Genomic DNA, 13,165 nt, shown 5'->3' on the forward strand with positions numbered 1-13,165 from the left:
CATGGGCGCGGGAAGGGGGGTGCTGAGGGCGCTGCAGCATCCCCTAGCGGCAGGCAGGGGGTGCGGAGCTCCCCTGTCTGAATTATTATTTGACGGTTATTGCTGCTCCCGCTGTGCATAATCTGTGTAATATGTAGCCAATAAATTCCACATTGTTGGTAAAATAATATTTTGGCCTGCCCCGAATGTTTTTTCTGTAGCCCCGGACAATTCTACCTCAATAATATAATACATTAGCCGTGCTTTACGTGAACCTCATCAAGACACTGGAAAGGACGGCAGGACTGTAATTTCCCGTATTCAGTGAATGCAACAGAGGCAAGACACCAGACCAATCAGAGAGTTACATGGAAATAAAAGTGTGCTTGTGTCATTCAAACTCGCGGCTCTGTGTGTGCGGAAATAGCGCATTTAGTGTGTGTGAGAGGGGGAGAGAGAGAGGGACCGGTGCCAGCAGCAGGGACCGTGTTGTTAGCATCTGGTTAGCTAGCTGCACTAACGGACATCCGGAGCTGTTTGTTCCACAACAAGCTGGAGGAGAGCTCTCCTCAGACTGAGAGGCTCAGGTGAGCTCAAGGACTCTCTGAGTGTTTAGATAGTTAACTTTAGTCTAAGTTATCTCAGTGGGTCTCAAACGGTTTGGTCAAAAATTATTCAAAAGATTATTTCCGCGGCACACCTTCATATGATCATTATAGTTATAAAAAAAATAAGAGAATAAAGGAAAAACAGTTATGAAATACTATATGGCAGTAAAACAAGAATACAGTTTGAAAGGGGAGTGATTTGTAAAATATCCATAAAGAAAAAGAACATCTGATTACAGTTGTGTTTCATCTTGTTGTTGAGAGATGTATCCATAGATCCATCCATAGCACTTTACCCCTGCTGCCTATATGCCGTGAGCTGATTATCGAGCCTTCATTGTAACAGTCGCGGGTGTACTGTGTGTTTGCGTGTGGGGAGTTTTTTTGTGCCTGCTCTATAGTGCCCGTAATAGTGTTCACTGGAGTCCAGTACATCAGCACCCCCACTCAAAATACCTTCCCGCGCCTCTGGGGATATCCCATACAGTGGTGGGGCTGAAGTCAGTATTTGCAATGTAATTACATACACGCTCCCCTTGACAGTGAAACGCCACGCGTGAGGTTTAGATTATTTCCCTGTCTCAATACAAATTGAACTGTATGAAATAAAAAGGCACATTTGTCTTGTAGTAAATAAAAAGGGCGACCTGGAGGCAATCCTGCAATTTCCCCACAAGTGAAAGAGTTGACATGCTGAAAACCCAACCCCTGTAGGGGGGTCTGTGGGGATTCTCCCCCTGGAGATTTTTTGACCTAGTAGCATAAAATACAAATTTTGGTACAAAAATAAATAAATCTATTACTACACGACATATTTAAAAAAATTAATGCCATTTTAGTTTTTTGTTACTTTGTTCTGAAAGCTGAACCTGCTGCTCCTCACAGAGGGATGAGGCTGTGTGTATTACTTTACATTGTCGATACGGGTGGATAGCCCCCATTGTTCTGTGTGTCAAAATGAAAGACAGCCCACACACCTATCAATCATCAAACCGTGGGGTCTTATTTATTAATGTTGCATCGATGTATAGAGATGTATACAGCAAAAGTATTCTCCGTCGGGACTTCCTGCAACAACACCACACCGTTATCGTGATTCTGATTGGATCAAAAGTTTTCAAAACCGTTTCTAGTCTTCGGTATTTCCAGACAAGTGGCTGCTGAAATCAATCTTGCTAACTGCTTTCTGTGCAATTTACTCCGCGAGTTGGCGGACTTTATTTTGCTTACTTTAACATCATTTTTCATGGTGGGGCTAAGACATTTATTGGTATGGCTGTAGCCTACCCCAGCCATACCCTGACCGCAAATACCTCATTCCTTCCGTCAACTTGGATCCGAAATGCTTCTCGTTTTGCGCTTTCCCCCCTTTCAAATGAAATCGCCGCCAATCATATTTCCACGCTCGCACCAGGGCGGGGGAGGGGTTACAAGGCTCGCGTCTTGTGCTGCCATCACTTGCACTCGGACATTATAGCTTTTCTCTCATAAATGTCCGATGAGCCACAACTTTTCTTTCAAAACAAAGCTGCCAACTGGGGTGGCAAGGCATTTTTCTGAGGTGGCAGCTGCCACCCCGTGCCACCCCGTAGAACCGTCACTGGGCCTTATTAGGCCCAGCTCACTTTAATGCTGCGCTCACATTACAGTTTAGGAACTGGGGTAGTTACTATAGTAACGCAGTGTAGGCGGGGCGATCGGCTTTTTGGCGGGCGGAGCGACGCTGCATACAACTGCCGTGACGTCATCTTCAATGCGACACAACTCACAAAACACACAACAATGGAGGATGTGGAAGCCATCGTGCCCTTGCTTCTTGGTATGTGTTTTTTTCTTCTTAGGTTCACTGTTTTCAAAAATGCTGCAAAGTTCACTGTTTTCAAAAATGCTGCAAGCGTCCCTTAATATATGCGACACTAGGGGATTAAGTCGTGCGATAATTTTCTGACCAATCAGCAGTCGTCACTAGTTTAGCATATTCCGCCCGGTTATTGGCCCCGCTTGTTGGCCTCGGTAGAACCATGATTTAATCGGGCCAGAAAAAAGGTGAAAAAGTAGCCCCGGGCCAAAACTAGGCCAAGTGGAAGCGCAACCAAAAACGGGCCCCGCACGGCTCTGCACGCTTAAAGTGAGCTCCGCGCTGCAGTGTGAATGCGCCATAACAGGGCTGAATTAGAGGGGTATGAGCCGAGGCATGGCTGGAATGGGTGATCTTTTTGGTATCTTGAGCAAAATACTTTATAGACATGTTTTTTATCTGGGACTTATAAGATACACATACCAAATCATGGCATCTGTTACGGCCTGGCTCATGGGCTACAACAAAGATGGGAGACTAGACAAGTTAAGTGTAACAAAAAGCATATTTATTTGCAATACCACAAAAACCAAAGGTCTTCAAAGAAACCTAATAAATGTGAAAGTCAGTTACAGTATCAGTAATGATTGCCTGTATGGGTGTGTGAAAATGTGCAGAAACAAAGACGCGGCCGTGTCCAACAGAAGAGTGAAAGGGCAGTATGGGTTGGTGTTGGCCTTTTATGTCGACGGCCCAGGTGTGGCTCATCAGGTTGATCACCTGAAACACAAACAAGAGCCAACAAGCAGAACACAAAGACAGAGACCTCTAGTGGAGTGGAGGGGGTCGTAACACCCCTTAGGAACACCGTCCAAACGTAGCAACCAACACAGAATAATATTTAAATGCAAAGTTCAAAATGACATACATGTTCCATACCGACCGGTTTGAATTTCATATCGTTGTTCACCCAGTCTCCATTTTCCAACCCTGAAGAAGACTTTTAAGAGATGCAACCCCGCAACATCAGTGCCTAAGGAAGCTTTTTAAGAGTTTACAGGAAAAATGGAGATCAGAGAGAACACACACTGAAGAGAAGAGTGATGGATGATGGGCCATGCATGGAAGAGCATTAACAGGAGGTCCAAAAACAGATACATATTCACCAGTGTCAGACAAATTACCTGCAGCTAGACAAAGCTTGCTAAAGCTTTGCCTTCAACAAGATTCCAGCTCTCACAAACTAGAATCAACATAAGCGTCAAACCAAAGGTTCCTCTGAAACAAACGGCTCACTAGCCAACCAAGTCTTCCTCAGAAGCACAGCACAAAGAGGCAATCAAACTACGCAAAGCTCACCCAACCAAGGCATGAACTGCAACGCTTATGTTCCCGAAGCTTACAGGTCTAACTAACCACTTGCAGACACTTCCAACAAATTACCATTTTGCACTTCCCTCCTGCATCTACTTACTTACACATAAGCCACTGTAGCATCCTGCACTAAGATATCACCAAAACCCAGACTTGTTTTAGAACTAATAAAGCCAAACGGGATCAAACTACTAACAGGAAAACTACTAACAGGAAAACACCAACATTATTCAACCACGGCGAGACAGATAACAAACACTCATGTAAACATAGTAAACTCACTTAACACATTTGCAGCCGATCTCAAATAGCACATACACAGATAACAGCAGTCATGTCCCTCTATCTACCAAACAAAACAGATACTACCTAAACTCCCCCCTAGTCTTCAGGTGCTACTTATGGTGGGTATTTATGCACTGAAACCCACAAGCCCGGTAAAGCAACCAGCAATTGGCAACTCCACCCGCAGCTTTGGACGTGCTCCCGAGCTAATAGCTCTAACCACATCCACACCACACTAAAACCCCCCCAACGAATTCCAAAGGAAATCCATTCTGAAGCCTACAGGGACAGAATTGAGAGACACTCACAGGACCACCAACAATCGGCTACAAAAATCATCATATAACAAGCTTAGCGAAAAGAAAAAAAAAAACACCACCCACATGCATTTCATTAAAACTGCTTACATTATCCAACAAAAACAAACATCTACTCACCACACTTGTCCATGTCTCCCAACCAACCAGCATGCACACAATGAGGTGTACCTGTCTACCAAGTTACAGCTGATCTGATTCCTGTAATCAGTCTCAGCCCTTCAATCCACTTACAAGCAGACAAAGATGGCTGCACTACAGAACTAGAAACAATGTCAATATCCCGGACCAGCCCCCATTTGTTACGGCCTGGCTCATAGGCTGCAACAAAGATGGGAGACTAGACAAGTTAAGTGTAACAAAAAGCATCTTTTTTTGCAAGACCACAAAAACCAAAGGTCTTCTAAGAAACCTAATAAATGTGGAAGTCAGTTATCAGTAATGATTGCGTGTGTGAAAATGTGCAGAAACAAAGATGTGGCCGTGTCCAACAGAAGAGTGAGAGGGCAGTATGGGTTGGTGTTGGCCTTTTATGTCGACGGCCCAGGTGTGGCTCATCAGGTTGATCACCTGAAACACAAACAAGAGCCAACAAGCAGAACACAAAGACAGAGACCTCTAGTGGAGTGGAGGGGCTCATAACAGCATCACATCACCCCAGTCCTCAAAGACCTCCACTGGCTTCCTGTCTCCCATCGCATCAACTACAAAATTCTGGTCCTCACCTGTAAAAAGCACTCCACCATCTGCCCCCCCCCCCCCCCCCTTATCTCACAAACCTTCTCACTCCTTATCAACCCCCACGGTCCCTCAGATCCACCGCAGCCGGACTCCTATCCATTCCCACATCTACACTCTGCAGCTTTGGGGACAGAGCCTTCTCAGTGGCAGCTCCTGGCTCTGGAATTCCCTCCCCCAAGATCTTTGTGACTCTGACTCCCTCACAGTCTTTCAGTCCCCTCAAAACACATCTTTTCAACTCTGTCTACCCATAAGCCCCCCCCCCCCCCCCTTCTCAATCAACTTCCTCTTGATTGCCTTTTAATTTTTTTATTTTACTATACTTACTTTGTCTACACTCCCTCATACTGTAAAGCGTCTTTGAGTTGTGAAAAGCGCTATATAAATAAAATGCATCATTATTATTATTATTATTATTATTAATATACCTACAAATAGTATAATAGGAGACCTTTAAATGTTTCGACATTCAAGACTTTGACTTTTTTATCGACAGACTATGTGTATTTTCTGATGTACGACATACCATGCCGTTTTAAAAAATATATTTTTCGACTTTAAATACTGTGTCCTTTTTTGTGAAATGTTTCGACATGATTTTTATGATATTTCTCGACATACTATACTATGACTTTTTCAACATACAGTAGTACACACAATGGTTATTTTCGACTAGTTATCAGGTTATTCGATTCTTTCGTCTTTTCACGCAAACTTTCTACAAACTATATTATACTATGACATTTTTTAGACTACGTCATTTATTATAATATTTTGGAGTTTACTATAATATAACTTTTTTGGGACTTACAATGTAATGTTGTTTTTTTCTGATATTTTCAACTAACTATACCATGAAAATCTTTCGACAAACTATAGAAAGTCTTTTTTTTTTTATCATATTTTTGCCATACTGTAATACAGTGTTTCTCAACTGGTCAGGCCTTGGGACCCACTTTTTCCTTCGTCAATAGATCGCGACCCGAAATTTTTAACCACTCAAATCTATTCAACAAAAAATCGTGCAGTAATATATACTCTTTTCAGCATACATTATTAATTAAAGTGAAGTACAGTGCATATATCCCTTCACAGAACTAAAGTATGCTTTTAAATCAGGTTTAATGAGATGATGGAATCAAAGCTGAACTGTATAACATAAAAAGGCACACATGCTGAAAACCTAACCCCAGAAGGGGGGTCTGGGGGGATTCTCCCCTAGGAGATTTTTTGAAATACTAACATATAAAATACCCATTCTGGTACTCTCTTGAGAAGAAAATAAATAAATCTATTGCTACCCGACATATTAATAATATTTTATGCCATTGTTTGTTTTTCACTTTGTTCTGACAGCTTGCTGCTCCACTCAGTGTACTATAAAGAATAGTTCTACCGCAAAGTTATTCTCCGTTGGGACTGTCATTACGTGACAGAAGTTTTCAAAACCGTTCATGGTCTCCGGTACTTCCAGTCCAACGCCTGCCCTACTGCATGCAGAGCGTTAGAAAATCAGGCTTTCAAAATAAAAGTTTGACTTTTTCTCCCCCAAAAAAAAGGAACACATTTTTTTTCAATTTTTTCTTCTTCACTCACACATCTGCGACCCACTCGAAACGGGTCCGCGACCGGCTTTTGGGTCGCGACCCACCAGTTGAGAACCACTGCTGTAATATATAGTTTTTTTGGTATACCATACTTATTTTTTTCAGATATTTTCAACATACTATGACATTTTTTCATCATAATGTACTATGTCGTTTTTTCTGATTTTGGTCATACTATAATATGACTTTTTTTCGACTATAGTTGTTTTCCGATATTTTCAAAAAACTTTACATTGACCTTTTTTCTACGTACTCACACATACGCATCAGTTCTCTCATCAGTTGTTTTTAGTGGTTCAAACAAGTTAGCTACTAGCAGGAGAATTAAAGCTGAGCTAAAAACAACAGGAAAGATCTGAAAGACCAGTTGAATAGTTTTACAGAATATAAATATAAATTTTATTAAAACGTCATTCACTCATAAATAATATATAGAAACACAACAATCGCTGCAACCTTTGTGGCTGTATGAGTGTATGTGCCACATGTGTATTTGGAGGTGTGTGTCCTTGGGTGTACAAACATCTCTTATATACAGATTTATAAAATGGTCCATAATTACTGACGCAGGAATAAGTGAAGAAAATTTCCCTTTTTCCTTCTGAGATTAATGGATTAAAACAGCAGTCTTCAGTTTGTTCACGTGGCTAAAACTGAAGAAAATCTCAAATGGCAGAAAAAAAGTCTTGAATACGTTGTCTTGGCTTTCTGCAAATGATGAGTCCTCAGCTCGGTGTGGTTCATTGCGGCTCGTAGATGCTGTTGGGCTCAGCAGAGGAACTGGAGCCTGCAGGGCTGCTCTGAGGGGATTCAGGGCCCCGGGGGACCACACTGTCGCCTGGGGGGGCCAGAGCAGGGTCTGTGCTGATCCGCTGTACGATGCTGGACAAACAGTCCAAACTGGAAATGAGCGATGGTTTGCTGCTGGAATCTGTAAGAAAATAAACAGGCAACATGAGTTTCTGCTCAGTTGGCTTCAAAATGTTTGTATTTTTAGGAGAAATAAGTCAAATAACGAGTTGTTTAAAAAAGAAAATCCAACAAAGTCATAGTAAAAGTTATGTTACCACTTTACAATAAGAATACCCTTATAAAGGATTCATAAAGGGTTTATAATTATGTTACGAATTAGGTTGTAAACACTTTATTAATCATTAAGATTCATTTATAAACCAGTTCTAACACAGTTTTCATACATCAACACAGGCTCACTATTTGGCAAGATGATTAAGCCTTATATTGGCTACTTTGCGAGAATCAACTCAGTGAACAACAGATACCAAGAATGCTGGCTGATGAAGAAGACAAAGTAAGCTAAGTAGCCAATATAAGGCTTAGCAGTACAGTTAAATGTGGGCTCACTATTTGGCAAGCAACCGGTCACAGTTGCCCTGTTTATCTCATGTCTTATAAAAGCTTATTCATGATTTATAAAGTGTTCACAACCTAATTTATAGATGAATTACAAACTATTCGTAAACCCTTTATAATTGTAAAGTGGTACCAAAGTTATAATAAAATAATACTTAGGTTAAAGGAGGAATCAGGCACATAAATGGAGCAGCAAGTTAATTTAAATTCCAGTGTTGACAATAAAAAAAAGTTTTACATTAAGTAATATAAATGAGGTTGAAGATCAGAAGCATTTGTTTAAGAAGACAGATTAGCCATGTCAAGGAGGAAGCTAGTTGTATTGAAATAAAGAATGTTTAAGTTCTAACACCATCAGAATGTCCCATTAAAAGAGAAACTGGCAGAATTAAAAGAGAAACAAGTTCTTCTAAAAGAGAAACACATCATGAAAAAGCAGTGACAGGGTTGAAGATGAAACTGACCGTCTGGGTGGCTGCAGTAGGAACCATCACTGTTCTCGCTTCTGGGTGAACACGGAGAGATGAAATCCGTCTGAAAAAACAAATCAATAAAGTTGTAAGTCAACAATTGTACATCAATGATCAATTAGTGGACACAATGTTTGAAAAGAGGAATGATACACAGAGCTGGTTACAATTCAAAGATGTCACCTGTGTCAGAAAACACGCCAAATGTGTTGCCTTTTAAACATGTTGAATTAAACTCTTTTAATTCAGTAAAATAATCAGTCTTATCACATCTGTGTGCCTCTTAACACACTTAAGAGCCAGTGTCCATTCCAATCTTTAGCATGTTTAGCATATCTTAGATCAAAAAGGATAAATAGGCATTTGTAACTTGTAAACTCAATCTGCCTCTTGGAATTAAGAGTCCACTTTGCAACACGCCCACAACGTAACATTGTCAAATAATCTTTCAAATGTCATAACAAATTGAAAAATCATATTTTGGGTAGTCCATCTAAATAATGATGTTTTGGTTTATTTAAAAAAAAAGCAAATAATTGCATTTGGATGCTTTCTTTCCAAATCAATACCACATTGGTTACAATAATGGTGGAAGAAGAGAATTTCTTGTGATTTAGTGAAAGAAAATATTTTGGCCAAAAATGTACCTAAAAGTGTGCCTTTATTTTAAAGAGTTCCTTCAATGAAAATGTATTGAAGTGCTGTGGCCGAAAATAAATATCCCAAAGGCATTCCAAACATCTCATGAGGCAGCACATGAAGCGCTCAGCTGTTCTCACCATGCCATCGGAGCAGTTGGAGCGCGGGCTGGAGGTGTCTGAGTCCCCGCTGTAGTGCTCCATGGGCGGGTAGAAGCTGTCCTCCCTGCCGGTCCTGAGCAGCGACTGCAGGGACTCTATGTAGCTGATAGCGTTGCGCAGGATGTCCACTTTGGGAAGCCTCTGGTTTGGATTGGACGCTGTGCATCGCTTCAGGGTCTCAAAGGCGTCATTGACCTTTCCCAGTCGTCGCCTTTCCCGCATTGTTGCTGCTTTCCTCCGGTCTTCGTTTGACGTCTTTCTCTTACAGGCCTTGCAGGCCCAAAGCAGGCAGTGCCCCGTCTGGTGGGGCCCCCCAGGAGCCCTCACATGCTCATCCTCCTCCTCCTCCTCCTCCTCCTCTGCGACTGGGACGTGGTGGTGATTATGGTGATGGACATGGTCATCTGGCTTGAGCAGGCCAGCGTGCATCAGCCGAGAGTCCAGGTCATCAAAAAAGTTCATGTCACTGGTGCTGAAGCAGGGGTCATCGTAAAGGTCATCAGCAGAAGAGAGAGGGAAGGGAAGGTCGGACAGATCCATTAAGAAGAAAAGTTCCTCCAAAAGTTCCTCCGATGACAGAGAAAGTCTCCACAAAGTATCTTCTATAAAAGAAAGAAATAATATAGGATGAAAATATATGTGTCCCCTTAAAGTGTCCTGTCAAACTCAACTGATCTAAAGTAGAAAGTGTGTGCTGAGGAGATCTGTGTGTTTAAAGGGCCAGTCTGTGTAACTTAAACTCCCTCAGCTAGCCAGCTTTATAAAGAAGTCAGTGTAGGCGGGGCCGTGGTCAAATTACCAATGAACTGAGGGGTGTGTGTGTTTGTGTGTGTGTGTGTGTGTGTGTGTGTGTGTGTGTGTGTGTGTGTGTGTGTGTGTGTGTGTGTGTGTGTGTGTGTGTGTGTGTGTGTGTGTGTGTGTGTGTGTGTGTGTGTGTGTGTGTGTGTGTGCGGCAGGTGTCACTGAGTTGAAACCCAGCAACAAAAAGGAAGCAATAACAAAGTCTATTCTAACAAATCATTCAGCCTTCTGATGTTTACCAATGGACATACACAACTCTAATGATCTTTGAGATGTTAAATATAACAATTGTATTGTGTAGATTCCTGTCATTTTCTAAAGCTAATGTTAGGACCATTTTACTGCAGGCGGTTTTGACCTGATATACTTATAATAACTGTTAATATAGCTCCTCCTGTCACTCTATAGTTTAGGATGACAACTATTTGGAAAATAAATATATATCCCAAAAATTGTTAAAGGTCACAATATATTTAACACATAATATATAGATTGTTCGCAGTGCTGAATCGTAATATCATAATTGTTATTATGGGATACAAACAGTGATACATCAGCAATAACAAAGCCATATATATATCACCAGTCAGTATAGCATTATACAGAGATCTGATTTTCGAGTGTTTTGATGTCTTTAATTGTGATCCTAGCTGTAATAAAATAAGAATAAAACGTATAAAACCAACAAATGTTTTTGGAAAAATCATGTGTATTACTTGGTTAAGTTTAAAAAGAGCAGATTTCTGAAAGTTGTCAGGTTTAAGAAGAAATTAAACTTTCCAATGATGACACCCATTACATTAAAATAACAGTAAAGTAAGTGTATCTGTCACATAACGGGATCTTTATCTAAATGTGTGCAGTTATATCTGACTGACAGAGAACTGAATGCTGGGAGCTTCAGTATGATGTCCTGCTGAGGAGGTCATTATGTCACACAGTCGCGAGGTCTCTGATCTCAATGTGTGTGTGTGTGTGTGTGTGTGTGTGTGTGTGTGTGTGTGTGTGTGTGTGTGTGTGTGTGTGTGTGTGTGTGTGTGTGTGTGTGTGTGTGTGTGTGTGTGTGTGTGTGTGTGTGTGTGTGTGTGTGTGTGTGTGTGTGTGTGTGTGTGTGTGAGTGAGAGAAAATGGGGGCGGGGGGAATCACTCGATAACAGTTTAAGGCAATTTGTCCGAAGAGGTGAAATTATCCCAACTCACAAGAGAGACGGATTTTAAGTTTATTTAAAGTTCTGTTCTGTTGTTGCTAATGTGGACTCTGCTGGAGTCACAATGGCTTTGCATTAATACATTGTATTTCAGATTTTTCTTTTACAGAGCCTGATCTTGAGAAAATCTAGATATATGGCAAGTTTATTTGTATTTATATATATATATATATGTGGATATGTGTTAGATTTTGTAATTGATAATGCAAAACCCCAAACCTTAACTCTCAAACCTGAAAACGAAACAGTAGCCAACTTTAAAAACTGAATATAAAGTTACATCTATCAGGCAAATAATATTTGATGGCAGTCAATATTTCTACTATTGTTACAAAATACATACTTATATAAGTTCTCATATTATATTTACATTTATTTGTTTATTTTTGGATAGCAAAAGCCAGAATGAATTAACACACAGTAGTAAGGCCCCGCCCACACGGAGACGATATCAGTTGAATCCGCTAACGTTCTCTATCGCATAGACGGTTCGTCCACACGAGGCCGAAACGGAAACGTGGATTCGTAGCCCTAATCCGATACACTTTGATAATGGCTCCAAAAGTGGGTAGGTCTGAGGACGAAACGCGTGCAGCTCCGTGTGTACACTGTACGCCCTATGCGATCATTTCCTGAAAACGATGACGCCATAGCCCCGCCTCTCCTGCTCACCCCCCGTGTCATTGCTGATGCGTTTCGCCAACAACAACAACAATGGCGGATCACAGGGTTGCGTTCGTGCTCCAGACGCTACTGACCATGATACAGATTTTAGTGCAAAATCTACAGATCCTCTACCACAACCATCAGCAACAATAATAATATAATAATAATAACATAGCGCCACTTACAGGCCCGGCATATGTACTACAGCGTCTCCAGCGTTTTCGAGCGTTTTCGTGTAGACGAACACGTTTCTTGAGCCGTTTCCATGTGGATGGAAGACTTTTTTGAAAACGACTAAGGTTAGTTTTCGTTTTTGTCTCCGTGTGGACGGGGCCTAAATGTATGTGTGACACCTAATTGTAATTCTCAAAACCTATGTGGTGTTTGTTTATTTGTTTGTTGTCCTATAAAAGTGAGATTTTTCACAGCTTCAGAGACTTACAGTGGTGGTGTGGGACAGAACAGCTCAGATCACTCACAGCTTGATGAGAAGGCAGCATGTTAAATTTAGCAGCTCGTGAAATCCAAGACAAGTGCCCTTTCAACTGAGGCTGGTATCATTTCGGAATATCCCCGACTCTCACACCCCCTCCTCTTCCTGGGACACATGCAAATAAACCAAAAAGAACATGAACCTGATGGCAGCACAATCAAATGCAGAAAATTGTGTCAGTCCTGGAATATTTCAACAATTGTCCAGCTCTATTAGAGAACTTTTATCAACAGATGTACAATACAATGTTTACATAAAAAGGAAAGCAGATAAAGAAAAAAAAAGTAAATAGGTCACACATTTATTTATTTATTGCATAAAATGGCAGACCATGCTCTCTGAAGCTGGAGCTCAGCCTGAACATCAGAGCAGGCAGCCAATCAGGAGCAGGAGAAATGACAAGCAGAGACCAATCCCGATCCAGCAATGAACCAGGTGAAACCATGGCAGCAGGCAGTGTAATACCAAAACAATCAAATTAATCAAAACCCAATACAGTTTCAGAACCACTTGCACTCTTCTCTTCTTTAGGAGGGTGGCCCCTTTTTAAACCAATTTATTCAAAACTTTGAAAACTCTGTATTCTAATTCACTTTTACATTCACTTTGAATCCAAGGCCATACAAAAATACCAAATAATTACAGTC

At 41.1% G+C, this 13,165-nt stretch overlaps 1 protein-coding gene across 1 annotated transcript; it reads right to left on the reverse strand.

Moving 5' to 3' along the window:
* Positions 1–7,081: 7,081 nt before the first annotated feature.
* Positions 7,082–11,160, reverse strand: LOC307030760 (myoblast determination protein 1 homolog). Its single transcript, XM_079667400.1, has 3 exons — positions 9,330–11,160; positions 8,545–8,614; positions 7,082–7,640 (listed from the first exon to the last, which is right to left on the reverse strand). The coding sequence occupies exons 1-3, from the start codon at positions 9,888–9,890 to the stop codon at positions 7,450–7,452; spliced, it is 822 nt and encodes a 273-aa protein (XP_079523526.1). The 5' UTR covers positions 9,891–11,160; the 3' UTR covers positions 7,082–7,449.
* Positions 11,161–13,165: the final 2,005 nt, after the last annotated feature.

Source organism: Notothenia rossii (genome assembly GCF_949606895.1).
Source record: "Notothenia rossii genome assembly, chromosome: 2".
Lineage (NCBI taxonomy): Eukaryota > Metazoa > Chordata > Actinopteri > Perciformes > Nototheniidae > Notothenia > Notothenia rossii.

What these genes read in the sequence shown, in the direction of transcription:
- LOC307030760 (XM_079667400.1), bottom strand. Translation starts at nt 9,890, where the DNA reads ATGGATCTGTCCGACCTTCCCTTCCCTCTCTCTTCTGCTGATGACCTT. An exon ending in CCAACTGCTCCGATGGCATG is followed by an intron (nt 8,615 to 9,329) that starts GTGAGAACAGCT and finishes TTGTTTTTTCAG; the next exon opens with ACGGATTTCATCTCTCCGTG. An exon ending in CTACTGCAGCCACCCAGACG is followed by an intron (nt 7,641 to 8,544) that starts GTCAGTTTCATC and finishes ATTTTCTTACAG; the next exon opens with ATTCCAGCAGCAAACCATCG.